This window comes from Mauremys reevesii, linkage group 13, assembly GCF_016161935.1.
Source record: "Mauremys reevesii isolate NIE-2019 linkage group 13, ASM1616193v1, whole genome shotgun sequence".
Classification (NCBI taxonomy): domain Eukaryota; kingdom Metazoa; phylum Chordata; order Testudines; family Geoemydidae; genus Mauremys; species Mauremys reevesii.
Genome location: NC_052635.1, coordinates 10,759,199 through 10,774,829, shown reverse-complemented (window position 1 = coordinate 10,774,829; position 15,631 = coordinate 10,759,199). Strand labels below are relative to the sequence as shown.

Below are 15,631 nucleotides of genomic sequence, written 5' to 3'. Positions count from 1 at the left end.
GTGGTTCTCAGCCAGGGTTACATGGGCCCCTGGGGGTACGCAGAGGTCTTCCAGGGGGTACAGCAGCAGGCTACATAAAACGCATTAGCAAAGTCAGTGCAAACTAACATTTCCTACAGACAATGACTTGTTTATACTGCTGGGTGTGTTTTGTTATAGGATTATAGTCTGTTAAAATATGTGTCTATTAAATTCAATGTGTAGTTTGTAAAGCTAGAGCAGCAATCCAAGATGGAATCTGAACTGCCATCTTGTGACCGCCATCTTGTTGTTTACTGTTATCATGGCCCAGTCCTAACTGGATCCAACCGGTTTTTCCTCCTATTGGCCACTCCAAGGACAATGTCACCTCAGGCTGTTTTCCACCCTTGCTAGGACTGTACCATATTTTCCCGCCACTAAAGACAGGAAGGGACTGAGCTCCCAGCCGAGTGGCGCAGTCCATCCCAGTGACTGTGTGCGTGGCTCAGGCCTGCCCAGCACGTTCTGCCCGAAGTGACGAGCGAGGGAAGGAGATTCCATCGAACCCGCTCCAGCTCCTGGTACAGCCAGGGGCCTGGCTGGGGGGCTGGGTGCAGGTGTGGGGGCAAGGGGGCTGGGTGCAGATGGGGGGGTGAGGAGCCAGGCTGGGGGGGGCGAGGGGCCTGGCTGGGGGGGGCTGGGTGCAGGGGGGGGGTGTGACAGTGCGGTTCTGGCGGGACCCAACTGAGAGTGCCAAATCAGGACCAATTGCTCAAACAGGGCAGTCACAGCCCTAGGCTGGGGTTTTTCCACCTCTAAGGCAAACCAAACCAGCCAGACAAAAAGGACTTTGGTCTCACCCCACTGGCTAACCACAAGTCACACAAGCAATTTCCTTAGACACTCCAGTCTCCCAGCATCACCACCAGTGCACTCGTCCTGGGGATGAATGGTTATGAAAGCCAACACCCCAATAAAAGAAAAAGGTTCCATCGATCCCAAAGGACCAAGCCCCAGACCCAGGTCAATATACACATCAGATCTTACCCACAAATCACGCTGTTGCCAATCCTTTAGAATCTAAAATCTAAAGGTTTATTTACAAAAGGAAAAAGGTAGAGATGAGAGGTAGAATTGGTTAAATGGAATCAATTACATACAGTAATGGCAAAGTTCTTAGTTCAGGCTTGCAGCAGTGCTGGAGTAAACTGCAGGTTCAGATTAAGTCTCTGGAGAACATCCCCCGCTGGGATGGGTCGGTCAGTCCTTTTGTGCAGAGCTTCAGTTTGTGGCAAAGTCCCTCCAGAGGTATGAAGCAGGATTGAAGACAAAATGGAGATGATGCATCAGCCTTATATAGACTTTTCCATGTGTAAGAATCCCTTTGTCCTCACTGTGGAAAATTACAGCAAAAATGGAGTCTGCAGTCACAAGGACAAGTCTCTGCATACTTCACTGAGTCACAAGGCGTGTCTGCCTTCTCTCCATGGGTCAATTGTGTAGCTGATGGTCCTTAATGGGCCATCAAGTCAGCTATGCAGGGCTAACATCAGCTTGTCTGGGACACTTCCCAGAGGCAGAGCATAATACAAAATACAGACAGTACAGAGCGAATACTTATAACTTCAACTACAAAATGATACACAGACATACAGACAGCATAATCATAACCAGCAACCCAGAACCTGGTCTTAGACACCTTATATGACCCCCTTTACTGAGGATTTGGTGCCACTACAGGACCTTGGTTGCAACCCATGTTCTATATGGTTCCCATTTATATCAATAACGTCACAGGGGGCGAGGGGCCTGACTGGGGCTGGGTGCAGGTGGGGGTGAGGGGCCTGGCTGGGGGCTGGGTGCAGGTGGGGGCGAGGGGCCTGGCTGGGGGTGGGCTGGGTGGACGGGGGCGGGGTGAGGGGCCTGGCTGGGGGGGGCACTGGTTGGAAGGGGGACTTCCAGCTCAGGGGGGGGCCCTGACCGGAGTGAGCTGAGGCCCTACTACCCAAACCCCGTCCTTGCTCTAAGCCTGCCCGAGGCCCCCACCTCCCTCTGCACCCCACATGACCAGGTGGAGGTTCAGTGGGGACCTGCGTGGCCCTGTCACCAGGTGCCTGCCCATGGGTGCCCAGGCCCGGCCCCCGCAGCGCCAGAAGTGGGGGGCTGCGGTGTTCGGACATCATCAGCCTTGCAGACATCGACCCACCAGCACCCCAGTTGCTTTCTACTGAAATCAGTCATTGGGGGGGGCTGGGCCCATCCATCAGTGACACTAGGGGGGGCTGGGCCCATCCATCTGTGAGGGGTCACAGACACTCCCCAGAGCACGGCAGGGAGAGGCCAGGGCGCGCACAAGGGTAGGAGCAGAGCAGGGGCGGAAGCCAGGAGTCCTGACTCCAGCCCTGCCCCACGCACAGCTGAATCCCACTTCCCCCAACAGGACTCGAGTGGACGTGACAGGAGGTGAAGCTGGCTCCATCCGGGTTGAAGGCAGTGGTGCGTGAGAGTAAGTGCAGAGCTGGGGGCAAGGTCCAGTTGGGTGTAGGTCTGGGGGGGCAGGGCCCAGTTGGGGAGGATTAGGTGTCAGTCAGAGCAGAGAGCTCCCCCATCACCTGCTTGTCACACAGCAGAAGGGGAAGGGGGGTGTCTGTCCCACCCCCAAGGGCTGCCCCCTCCCATAGGAGCTGCACCTTGGGGGGGGTGTCTCTTTCCATTGGGATGACTCCCACCAGGGCCAGTGGAAGGATATTTTGTGCCCTAGGCAAAACTTCCATCTTGCACCCCTACCTTTCCCCACCGACCACCTCTGAAAACTAGTAATCTTAGTGTTATAAACAGCCTGTCAGAACGGGTAATGGCTGCGTGTGAGGAGAAAAATGACATCATAGCCACTTTGTACCATAATGAAACAGTACGCTTCAGCCCAGCCCCATCGCAGAGCTGGCCTAGGCTACAGCTGTAATGTAGGAGAGAACAAGTTAAAGCCTGACACTCGATCAGCATGGCCACTGCTGCCTTGTGCATGCTGGACTCTGAGGTGTTAGTTGCTATGTGTTAGTCCATGTCTTCTTGCAACACCCTGACCTGCTGCGAGGGCTGCGTTACTTCAGAAGCCCAGGCCACTGCTGAATCTCCAGTGGACGGGGCCTGTGGCTAAATCCAGACCACAGACCTGGGGTTTAAAAGGCCGGGGCTGGGCCAGGGCACCGTGAGGCTGAAGAGCAGCAGGTCCGGGGGGCTCTCCAGGTCCTTGGCCACCAGCAGCGCCGCAAAGCCCAGGGAGGAGGCCGCGTTCTCCACGCCACCCCCCAGCCGCACCGCCACCTGGAAGTACTCCCACTACATGCCGCCCAGAAGCTCCACCCACATGGGGACAGAGTCGCAGCTGGGCCAGGGCTTGGCTGCTGTGTGCTGTTGGGGGAGCCCAGTGCTGGGGCGGCAGGGAGTGAGGGTGGGGGGGGGCACTTGTGGGCAGGGGGGAGCTTAGGGCTCTGGGGGTGGCAGCCAAAATTTTTTTGCTTGGAGCGGCAAAAAACCTAGAGCCGGCCCTCTCTCTTGCTGCACAGGGCCAGATCCTTAGTTCAGCTGCACTCGTATCTGGCCTGGCAGAAAGGAAGGGTGATCAGAGCCATGGCCCATCTAGCCTGCCAGCCCACCACGGTCGCTGACTGAGGGCGCTAGGAGCACATCATTAGCTGGCCTGAAAGCAGCCTCTGAGCCACTTCCCCGAGGGGTCCTTCCACCAGCCAGTGGGTCCTGGCTCAGGGCACAGCCATCTTGTCCGAGCCCCACCACTAATCCCCGTCTCTTTCCCTCACAGAGATCTTCAGCGTTGTCTTTCGCAGCGTGAAGAAGGAAGGAGAATGGAAGGTAAGCCGGCCGGGCCTGCTGCCCTGGTGTCCCCCTGGGGATATGCTGTATCCATATATTGTGCTCCTCCTCCAGCCTCTTGGGATTCATTAGGAACCTGAGGTTTTCCAGGCTGGATCAGATCCCTGCTCTGTCTATCCCATCCGTCCCCAGCTAGGCTTGGGTATGTCTGCCCTCCCGCTGCGCTGAATCAGACCCAGCTTGTCCAGCTAGCCCCATATCCCCCCCACACACACCAGATCAGACCACTGGGCCCAGTGAGCCAGCCTGGGTGGGAGGAGGAACAGGAGAGCGCCAAGCATGGGGCAGTATGCACCATTGGGCAGGCAGGTTATTGAGCCCCGGCATGGACTGGGCTGGGGTTTGTGGAGCATTGGGTTAGGACTGTGCTGCAGAGGGTGCACAGGGACTAGCTTTCCCAGTGGCCAGATCTGGTACAGCGGGATGCTGGGCTGCACAGAGCAATGGGTTCATTCGGCACGGCAGGAAGGCGGTGGAGATGTTGGGCCGATGGCCTACAGGGCTTTCCTAGGGGAACACGGAGACCCCTTCTTCCATTTCTCCGTGCCCTGATCCTGGTTCTGTCGGAGTGCTGGGGAGCGGGTATCTGGTGGATCAGAGCAGGGAACTGGGAGCTAGGACTCACCCTGTCACCTGGGCGAAGAGGCTGATCTCCTCCAGTCTAGGAGGGTAGAACCATTCCCAATGGCCGGGTGTCCCGGTTTGTCTCCATCTCGTACATCTCATACCAGCCACTCTGCTCGGAGCCGCTGTCCTTGTCGCTCCTCACGCAGTCCTTAGCACGGCCAGCTCAGCCAAGAGCAGGCTTGGTAATGGCCCTGCCGCTCTGCTGTGGAAGGGCTGGGCAGGGAGCCGTCAGCTCTGCCTTTAGCAGTCGCTCGGCTCCCTTGGCTGTGCCGTGGATGATGTTGGTGGGCGGCTGGGCTCAGGGCAGTGACTAGCTCCCCTCTCACTACCTCAGGTGCTGATCATGGACCACCCGAGCACGCGCATCCTCTCGTCGTGCTGCAAGATGTCCGACATCGTGGACGAAGGCATCACACGTGAGTGGCCCCTCCCTCCCATCTGCTCCCCCCGCCAGGGCTCCCCTCCCCCTTGGACACACCTCACAGTCGGGGAGTTGACTTGTCTACATTCACGTTTGCATCTAGTTTCCTCCCTTTGCAGCCCCCTAGACGCCCTCCTTGCTATTGGTACCTTCCCAGCCAGCTCTAGTTCCCTTAGCCCGGTGCTTTCAGCCCCTGGAACCTCTTCAGCACTTTTCTCAGCTCCCGTTAACTCCTTGCTGCTCCTCCCCCATGCTGCAAGCAGGGTCCTGGCTGGGGAGGGGGAATGCTGGCTCGCTGCTCCAGGGTGGAGGGCACAGAGCTGAGCCAGGACTCTAGCGGGGTGCCCCCAGCATAGTACACAGGGATGTTCCTCCTGCTCCGTACTGTGGCAGCATCGCAGCCCATGGCCCCACATCAAAGCAGCTGCTGCACTGTAGCCTGCAGAACCCCCCAGCCTGCTGCCAGCAAACATCCCTGTTCCCCTTGGCTTTCCCTCTCCCCATCCCAGTGGAGAGCAGCTGGGGTGGGTGGCTAGGACGCACTGACCCACACCCAGTGTCTGCTCTCTCCTAGCTGTGGAAGATATTGATAAGTGCCGGGAGCCAATCCCCAGCCTGGAGGCCATCTACCTGCTCAGCCCTGTGGAGAAGGTAGGAGCTCGGGCATGGGGCAGGTGGATGGGGAGCAGGGGAGACCCTGGGGCAGCTCCTTGTGCTGCCTGGAGGTGGCGCTGTCCGGGGGGATGCGCAGCACGACCTCAGGATGGGAATGGGGCTAGTATGGGCCCCCAAGAGGCTGCTTCCCCGGAGCTGGGCTTCGTGTTCTTTGCCACGAGAAGCACAGATTGTCCCACAGACCTCTCCGCAGTGCAGTCCCATGGGGAGCATGGTGAAGCCCAGAAGCCACAGGTGCTGCCCGCGGACGGAGCGCTGTAGTAGAGGCCTGCGAGCTGGGGGCTGGGGCTCAGGACCAGGTGTAACGATGCTGGTTCTGGCGGGCCCCAAATGAGAGTGCCAATTCAGGACAAATTGCTTAAAACAGAGCAGTTACAGCCCAAGGCTGGGGGTTTTCCACCTCTGAGGCAAACCAAACCAGCCAGCCAGAGGACTTTGGTCTTACCCCAGTGACTAACCACAAGTCACACAAGGAATTCCCTTAGACACTCCCGTCTCCCAGTATCACCACAAGTGCCACTCGTTATGGGGACAAATGGTTATGAAAACCAATGCCCTAATAAAAGAAAAAGGGTTCTCCTGATCCCTAAGGACCAAGCCGCAGACCCAGGTCAATATATAAATCAGATCTTACCCACAAATCACGCTGTTGCCAGTCCTTTAGAATCTAAAATCTAAAGGTTTTTTCATAAAAGGAAAAAGATATAGATGAGAGCTAGAATTGGTCAAATGGAATCAGTTACATACAGTAATGGCAAAGGTCTTAGTTCAGGCTTGTAGCAGTGATAGAATAAACTGCAGGTTCAAATCAAGTCTCTGGAGTACTGTACATCCAGAGCTGGGATGAGTCATTCGGTCCTTTGTGTAGAGCTTCCTTGTAACAAAGTCCCTCCAGAAGTATGAAGCAGGGCTGAAGACAAGATGGAGATGAGGCATCAGCCTTTTATAATCTTTTCCAGGTGTAAGAACACCTCTTTGTTCTTACTATGGAAAATTACAGCAAAATGGAGTCTGGAGTCACCTAGGCAAGTCTGCCTACATATCTGCCTTCTCTCAATAGGTCAGTTGTGTAGCTGATGATCCTTAGTGAGCCATCAAGCAGGCTAGGCAGAGCTAACACCAACTTGTCTGAGGTGTCACCCAGAAGCATAGCAGAAGTTTGAAATACACACAGTCTAGAGCCAATATTCATAACTTCAACTACATAAATGATACACATATACATCCAGCAAACCACAACCTTGTCTTAGACACCCTATTTGACCCCATTTATACAAGATTTGGTTCCACTACAGGACCTTGGTCGCAACCATGTTCTATATGGTCCCTGTTCACGTCAATAACGTGACAACCGGGCAGCCAGGTTCTCACCTGTCACAATGCCGGTCACGGAGTCTGAACAGCTTCCGAACACCCTGCCTGGCTAGCTGGTGTGGCTAAGCTGCAGGTGCCCAGTGTGGCACCAGGAGGAGCGGGCCCTGATGGCGGCTGCCTGGGATTGCTGCTCGGCCGGCTGTTCCCTGGGCACTGCTCAGAGCTCACTTAGTTCAGCAGCAAGGCCAATGCCAGGTCCCGTCTGTGGCCGAGCACGGACACTTGTGTGCCAGCGAGAGACGGGGCTGGGCCCTGAGGCTGTCCTGGGCACATGGGCACATGCCCTTTCCAGGTGGGAGGGAGCCCAGAGCCAGGGGGCTGAAAACCAGCCCACCTCCTGACGGCATCATGCTGGACCCTGAGTCCCCAGGGGCTGGGCATGGGCTGGGCCCTTCGGGAAGCAGGGAGGGGCCTCGGCTGGTGCTGACAATCCCCCTCCCCCCTTTGCAGTCGGTGCAGGCTCTGATCAGTGACTTCCAGGGCACCCCCACCTTCAACTACAAGGCGGCTCACGTCTTCTTCATCAGCCGTGAGTATCAGGATACAGCGGATTCCCCAGCTGGGAGCCTGGCCAGCGGCACAGTGCGGGTGGGGGGGTCTCTCTCTGCCAGCAGGCCAGTGCCCCAGCAGACCAGACCGAACGACCCCACCTACCCCTTCCCCCCCTTCTCCCCCACGGGCCTGCCTCCAGCCAACACGGCTCACCGCATGCGCCCAGAAAGGCCGCCTCTGGCTACCATTCCCAGCATGCATTGCTCCATCAGTCCCAACTGGGGTGGGGGGATGGGACACCACCACAATACTCAGTGTGTCAGGGTCACATCTGCTTCTCCCCATTACAGCGGCAGGGGGAGCCCAAATCCCCGTTCCTCCTTGTGCATCATCCTGAGTTGTACACTCCAGTCACTTCCCCCTGTGGAGGGGCTGAGGGAGGGTGTGAGACGGGGCTGCACAGGAGAGATTGTGGCCCCCCCTCGTTGCTGATGCTGCAGAAGGCGAGAACTCGGCGTGACTCTGCTTTGGTGGGGCTGGATTCATCGTTGACTCCTGTGTGTCCCCTCTGGCTTGCCCAGATTCCCCACAGGTGTGCAGCACTACTGCCCCTGATGTGCCCATCCTGGCCTTGTCTGGGGCGGCACTGTGCTGGGGGTCCTGAGCCCTGTGCCTGTCACCCCCACCCACTGCCTTTGCCTTGCAGCCTGTCCTGAGCCTCTGGTCAAGAAGCTGAGGAAGTCACGGGTCACCAAGGCCATCAAAACCCTCAAAGAGATCAACGTGGCCTTCCTGCCCTACGAGAGCCAGGTGAGGGGTGGCTGGGCTTTGGAGGAGCCAGGCTGCGGGGCAGACGGTGACGTACGACACCCCACCCTTAGTGTTCAACGTGGCTGGGCAGGTGGGGGGAACCTTTCCCTTCTAGGGCCCTGGGTTTATCGCCAGCACAGGGCAGCAGGGACTAGCCGGCTACTCACACCCTGTGAGACGTGGAATCGCTGGCTTAGATGTCTGGGGGAGGAGGGCCCTGCCTCCCCGGCTTTACCAGCTCTTACTGATGGTTTATACCAGGCCTGCAAGACAGCCCGATACTCCACACGCCTGCCCTTTGCCCAACCGCCCCATCCCCTCCTTGTGTCGTCATTGGATTTCCCCCCTCACGCCCCTGAGGGGAGGGCTGTGTTGTCAATCCCAAATGCATTGATGGGGAAACTGAGGCACAGAGCAACATGAGTCTGGTCTACACACAAAAGCTTTGTTGGTCTGGGTTTGTCATGGGGACATGAGAGCAAAAATCCCCCCTGTAACTGATGCAGCTGTGGTGGCAGAGCCCCTGGGTAGATGTGGTGGCAGAGCCCCTGGGTAGATGCTGGGTAGGCAAAGCAGTCCTTTCGTCACTGTAGCTTATTTCACCTGGGGTACTGGTGCCAGCTGTGCCAAGAGAAGCTCTGGCAGGTATAAGCTGAGTGTCCGTCAGGAGGCTTTGCTGGTTCACCCGTCCTGTTGCGCCAGCGAACCCTTCATGGCCAATACTGTTTTATTGGTGTCCAAGCACGTTTGCCCCAATGGCTCGTTCTGTTTGGCCGGTGAAATAAGCGACAGCGGCAGGCACGTGTTGATGCCAGGTTTGCCCGTGGCTACACTGGGGCTTTCACCAGACTAGAAGCGTGGCCAAGCCCCCTCCCCCAACATTGACTTCTCCAGGGCAGAGACACACCCCGAGGGCACCTGGGAGTCTGCAGCTCAGTAAGGACCTGAAGCCGGGGAGTCTTCATCCCAGGCTGGTGCGTGAATCTCTGGGCCGCTGTCCCTCTGCCACAACAGGAGTGGCTCTGGCAAAGGGATCTCCCTCACTAGGGGCTCGCTATGGCTCTGCCAGGCTGGTCTGGTCCAACAGCGCATCTTAGGGGCGTGGTATGGGGCACAGCTGGCCTGGCTGCCAGCGGTTGGCACCAGGGTCTGACCTCTGCTCCCCTCGCCCCCCAGGTGTACTCCCTGGACAGGCCACAGACCTTCCACATCTGGTTCAACCCCTACCGCGCCTTGGAAAAGAACAAGGAGCAGGAAATGTTGGCAGAGCAGATTGCCATGTTGTGTGAAACCCTGGAGGAGTATCCAGCCATCCGCTACCGGAAGTGAGTGTGCCGGGGGAAGGGGTGTGACGAAGTGGGAATGTTCTTAATGTTTTCTCTGAATACTGCGTGGGTGCCTGTGACGCAGCAGGGAGAGGGGAGTATTGACCTGGGCAGGTTGCAGGGGACTTTTGCTGGGACTGTCTGCATTGGGGATGGGAGACTTTCCTTGAGGCCAGATACCCTCTTCCCCCATCCTCCCCTTCCCTTCCCACCCCGTGCTGGAACCGCACCCCCCCTTGGATACACTCCTCTCTCACGCAGTGCAGGGACACCCCCGCAACACACTCCTCTCCTGCTCACTGCCAGGATTCCCCCTCCCCCTCCCCCCCAGTGCTGGGGCCCGTCCCTCAGACATGCTCCTTTTTGAGTGCTGAGACCTCCTGGACCCAGCCCCTCTCCCCAAAGGACCCCTGAGCGCTCTCTTCCAGAGCCACTGTCTGCATCTCCTCTCAGGGATCCCCCTGGACACTTCCCAGGATCTCCCCATGCACCTCACAGCCCCCTTGAGTGAGTCCCTCACCGACCTCCTGCTGGGCCTGCTGCTGCCCCCATTCCCCCCCCCAGCAGGATGCCAGGAGCCCCCAGAGGTGCACTGAACTCTCTGCCTTGGGGTAACTTAAGAAGAGTGCCCCCCCATCCCGTCTGAGGCTCTCGAGGCAGAGAACTCTGGTGCCTGTGGGGCGGGGGCTCCATCCCCTGTAGCATAGGACAGGGTACCCCCTACCTCCAAGGCAGTGCCTGGCTCCAGTCTGACCCCTCTCCCTGCTGCAGGAAGGTGACGGAGCTGCTGCACACCTTCTCTGAGAGCAAGAGGCTGACCACGGACAAGGTGCGGTGGGGGCTGGGGAGGGGGCGATTGGGGAGTCCGGGACGGGGGAACCCATCCCAGTGCCACTGATGGGGAGGAGAGGTTGCCCTGCTGCACCAGGAGGGGCTGGCAGTTGGGGGGGAGGCTGTCCCATTGCTCCCAGGGTTTGCCTATAAAGGGCTAAGAGGTGTATGTGGAGCCCCCTGCCCCCCAGCCAGAGCTCTGGAACTCCCCACGGTGGCGGAGGGCGGAGGCCCATGGGGCGAGGTCAGACAGCAGGATCGGGGCCGCGCAGGGAGAGCTGCAGAGAGCCAGCGCTGGCATCTCCCCGGCCTCCTGCCGCTTTACACCCCGGGGGGCACTCGCGTTGCGGGGCTCCCGGCTTATTCCAGCTGGCCTGAGTGACCCGCCCTGGCCCTGGCATGCGTGGCTGGGCTGCTGCGGCTGTCCCCAGGCGAGGGCTCTGCCCTGCAGGGGGCTCCGTGCACTGGGAGGGGCCAGGATCTCACCACTGCCTCCCACCAGGCCAACATCAAGGACCTGTCCCAGATGCTGAAGAAGATGCCCGAGTACCTGAAAGAGCTGAACAAGGTAATAGGGCTGGGGCTGTTAGTGGGCGGGGGGCAGGGCATTCAGTGGGGCTGATGGGGGGGCAGGGTGCTCTGTGGGGCTGGTGAGGGACAGTAGGGACTCTCTGGGGGGCAGGGCACTCTGGGGGGCTCTGTCCAGATCTAGACAGGAGCCCTGCCCCAGTGATGGGACTGCCTTACTGCCTGATGAGAGCTGCTGACCTGTCCCTTCAGGCAGAGCCATTTCCCCCCCAGGTTCCCTCCTGATCCTCCCCTCCAGCTGCCCCGCTCCATCCCAGAGGTGGCTGCACCTCAGTGCTGGGCAAAACAAGCCCTATATACTTGCCTTATACAGCCGGTTGGGGCTGCCCCTCTGGCCGAGGGGCCCTCCTTGGGGGTTGGGGGGTGCAGGTGCTCTGGACCAGCCAGTGATGTGGTAAACTCCCCCGTGCCCTGGTCTCTCCCCGCAGTACTCCACACACCTGAACCTGGCTGAGCACTGCATGCGGCACTTCAAAGGATCGGTGGAGAACCTGTGCAGCGTGGAGCAGGTGGGTCTGTGGGCAGAAGGCAGCTCGGGGGCAGAGTCTGGCTCATGACTCAGCCCGGAGAGAGGGGTCTCAGACCCGCAGGCTCGATGGAGCCAGGGCCAGCCCCACCATGCAGCACCGGGGGTGCAGAAGGGGGACATGGGGCTTGGGTTACTCCCTGGGGGCCTGTTGCTCACCCCAGGGGGAGCAGACCCCAGGGAGAAGGGGGCCTTGGCACACGGGGTAGGCGAGCTGTGGTCTGTGGGGCCCTCTTGTCCCCCATCCCGCTGCATAGAATCATAGAACTTAAGATCAAAAGGGACCATTATGATCATCTAGTCTGACCTCCCGCAAGATGCAGGCCACAAAAGCTGACCCACCCACTCCTGAAATAATTCTCTCCCTTGACTCAGCTGTTGAAGTCCCCAAATCCTGATTTAAAGACTTCAAGTAGCAGATAATCCTCCAGCAAGCGACCCTGCCCCATGCTGGAGGAAGGCGATAAACCTCCAGGGCCACTGCCAATCTACCCTGAAGGAAAATTCCTTCCCGACCCCAAATATGGCGATCAGCTGAACCCCGAGCATGCGGGCAAGACTTTCCAGCCAGACACTCAGGAAAAATATCCCAACATTGACCCTCGGTACTAATTACCAGTGGTCGCACGTTATTGACCTATTGACTAAATCACGTTATCCTATCAAACCATTCCTGCAGGGGCGGGAGGAAGCGGAGCAGCCTGACCTGGGCCTTGTGTGTTTGCCCCCCTTGTCCCCCAGGACCTGGCCATGGGGACGGACAGGGATGGGGAGATGATCGAGGACCCCATGAAGATCATCATGCCCGTCCTGCTGGACCCCAGCGTGCAGGCCTATGACAAGATCCGTGTCATCCTGCTCTTCATCTTCCTGAAGAACGGTAACACCACAGGCCTGCAGGGGGCAGCACTGGGGGGCCTGCTGCTGCAGGGGACGCCCCTGGAGGCAGTGCCCAGTCTGTGCAGCCAGGGGCGGCTCTAAGAATTTGGCCGCCCCAAGCAGGGCGGCACGCAGCAGGGGGCGCACTGCCGGGCGCCGGTCCCACGGCTCCTGGTGTTCTCTTGCAGTCATGCCTGCGGGGGGTCCACCCGAGCCGCGGGACCAACGGACCCTCCACAGGCATGACTGCGGAAGGTCCGCCGGAGCCGCCTGCCGCCCTGCCGGCAAAATGCTGCCCCACGCGCGCGCTTGGCGCGCTGGGGTCTAGAGCCGGCCCTGTGTGCGGCTGCGAGGAGTAGCACTGCTCAGACTGGCACACCCCCCAGCCATGCAGGGCGCCTCCTGGCCAGCCGCTTCCCGGGGCCTGTGTCCAGCCTGGCTCTACGGCCCTGTCTCCCCTCTGCCCACCTCTCGGTGCCTGCGAGCCAGCCAGTGCGGCCTTTGCTCCCTGCGGCTGCCTTCCCAGCAGTGTCCACCCTCCACGCTCCCCCCAGCCCGTTCTCTGCAGTGGGGAGGCAGCTCCTGCACTCAGATGTCCTATGAGTGGGGTTTCTAGGCAGGCAATGGAGGGGTTGGCCTGGGAGGGATGTGGGGGGCGGTGCTGGAGGGTTGGGCTGGGCTGAGCTGGGAGGATGCTGGGTGCGTGATGGAGGGTCGGTCTGGGCTGAGCTGGGAGGGATGCTTGGTGGGTACCAAAGTTGGGGGTTGTAGTGGAGGAGAGAGGTTGTCTTTGCGGTGTTGCTCAAGGATTGTCTTGTAGCAGGTTGGTGTGGTGGGCTTGTGTGGAAGAATCAAGGGTGCGGGCAGTAGAGGTGACTGGGTTGGCAGTACCAAGCTACCTGCCTCCACGGTGCTGCAGCCAGCTTGGCCAGGGGAGCACAGAGCTGAACTTACAGCTGATGTCCCCGATCCAGGCCAGGTAGGTGCATGGTGCAGTGGAACCCGATGGGTGGGAGGAGACTACTTCTCCCCCCCATGGCGCCCTCACAGACAGCCATTCGGCAAGGAGCAGCTGCCTATGCCCGGGAACTTGGTGTTTGCAGTGTAGCTGTAGCCGAGTGGGTGCCAGGATATAGACGGGGGCGGGGGGAGGAATCTCTTTCATTGGACCAACTTCTGCTGGAGCCACACCAAGCCCTTCTTCAGGTCTGAGGGTCTCCCAGCGTCATGGCAATGGGCGAGTGCACAGATTGTTCGGCATAAGGAGTTAGCGCGTGGTGTAAGTGACCATGTGAGGTGGCGCATTAACACTGCTGTAGGTGCAGGAGAACAAGGGGGCTGGTGGGTTACAGGTGGTTGTAATAAGCCATAGAGCCAGTGTCTGTTTAGCCCATGATTTTCAGTGTCTAGCACAGGGGTGGGCAAACTTTTTGGCTCGAGGGCCACATCTGGGTGGGGAAATTGCATGCAGGGCGATGAATGTAGGGCTGGGGCAGGGGGTTGGGGTGTGGGAGGGGGTGCGGTGTGCAGGAAGGGGCTCAGGGCAAGGGATTGGGTTTATGAGGGGGCTCAAGGCAGAGGGTTGGGGCGCAGGAGGGGTGGGGCTGAGGTGCAGGAGGGGTGTGGCATGGGGCTCAGGGCAGGGGTTGGGGTGCAGGAGGGAGGGGTGTGGGAGGGGTGCGTGTGCAGGACGGGGCTCAGGGCAAGGGATTGGGTTTATGCGGGGGCTCAAGGCAGAGGGTTGGGGTGCAGGAGGGGTGTGGCTGGGGGCTGAGGTGCATGAGGGGTGTGGCATGGGGCACAGGGCAGGGGTTGGGGTGCAGGAGGGGCTCAGGCAGGGGTTGAGATGTAGGGTGCAGGAAGGGTTCTGGGGTTTGGGCTCTGGCCTGGCGCTGCTTACATGGAGCGGCCCGGGTGGCAGCAGTGCACAATGGGGCTCAGGCAGGCTGCCTGCCTGCCCTGGCCCCAAAGCAGAGGGCACCACGTCCCTGTGGCCCTGGGGGGGAGGGCAGAGGGCTCTGTGTGCTGCTGTCGCCTGCGGCTACTTCCCCCAAAGCTCCCATTGGCCGCAGTTCCCCATTCCCGGCCAATGGGAGCTGCAGGGGGACGGTGCCTGCAGATGAGGGCAACGTGGAGAGCCCTCTGCCCCCCCCCCGCCCCCTGGGGCCGCAGGAGCAGTGTGGGGCCTGCAGCGCCATGGGGGTGGCAATCCCACGGGCCAGATCCAAAGCCCTGATGGGCCAGATCCAGCTCACGAGCCGTAGTTTGCCCACCCCTGGTCTAGCAGTTAGGAATTGAACCTCTAACCCACTAGCCCCCCTGTTTGTCCTATGTTAACGGGCCACTCTCCCTCGCCTGCCCTCTTCAAGCAGGTGCTAACGGCTCACACTGAGCAATCCTGGCACCTTGTGTGTTGCTCTGATGCGCGGCCGGCCGTGCCCAGCCCTGAAGCAGGGCTCGTGTGGCTCCCACCTCGTCTCTAGGGGTATCGGTAACAGCTGTAGTGACAGGCACCTCCAGGGCACGGGGCAGGGACAGCCCCCTTCCCACTCCCCCCAGGAGAAGGCAGCATCCCAGCATCCCCTGGGGCAGGTGTTTCTGTGACTGCTCTACCTGGAGAGAGCCCCCATCCCTGCCCTCCCACATGCTTCACCAAAGCCCAGCCACTGGGAGCGGGTCCCCTGGGCTGCCCACCTCACAGTGGCCCAGACCTGCAGGGCTGGGAGAGACCCTGAGCGTTGCCAAGGGAACCCCCCTCTCCCTGCCCAGCAGGATGCCCAGCCCCATGGCCTGCAGCCTGGAGAGAACTCTGCAGAGCCGCCCCCATCGGGAGCCAGCCCAGGACAGGGGAGGGAGGGAAGCAGGGTCCCCTGGAGCTGAGCCTGGGCTGCAGTGGTGAGAGGGGCTCCCGGAGTGTGTGAGGAGCCGGGGAGGGAGGGAAGCAGGGTCCCCTGGAGCTGAGCCTGGGCTGCAGCGGTGAGAGGGGCTCCCGGAGTGTGTGAGGAGCCGGGGAGGGAGGGAAGCGGGGTCCCCTGGAGCTGAGCCTGGGCTGCAGCGGCGAGAGGGGCTCCCGGAGCGTGTGAGGAGGTGAGCGGCCGGCTGGGCTCGTCGGTGCTGAGCAGGTAGCCCCGCAGCCGGAGATCCTCGCCTTCCCACCCACCGGGGCTGGGCCAGGGTGCGGTGAGGCTGAAGAGCAGCAGGTCCAGGGGGCTTTCCAGGTCCCGGGCAGCC

At 60.0% G+C, this 15,631-nt stretch overlaps 1 protein-coding gene across 1 annotated transcript in view; it reads left to right on the top strand.

Annotated features, from left to right (window-relative positions):
* LOC120379976 (syntaxin-binding protein 1-like) overlaps positions 1-12,502 on the top strand; it is a 32,233-nt gene extending 19,731 nt beyond the window's left edge. The window contains exons 2-12 of the mRNA XM_039497488.1: positions 2,422-2,467; positions 3,782-3,831; positions 4,814-4,895; positions 5,475-5,551; positions 7,400-7,478; positions 8,148-8,251; positions 9,428-9,576; positions 10,237-10,405; positions 10,910-10,975; positions 11,424-11,504; positions 12,263-12,502. Coding sequence (XP_039353422.1) covers positions 2,422-2,467; positions 3,782-3,831; positions 4,814-4,895; positions 5,475-5,551; positions 7,400-7,478; positions 8,148-8,251; positions 9,428-9,576; positions 10,237-10,405; positions 10,910-10,975; positions 11,424-11,504; positions 12,263-12,502 — 1,143 coding nt within the window. The remainder of the gene's footprint in view (positions 1-2,421; positions 2,468-3,781; positions 3,832-4,813; positions 4,896-5,474; positions 5,552-7,399; positions 7,479-8,147; positions 8,252-9,427; positions 9,577-10,236; positions 10,406-10,909; positions 10,976-11,423; positions 11,505-12,262) is intronic.
* The last annotated feature ends 3,129 nt before the right edge of the window (positions 12,503-15,631 follow it).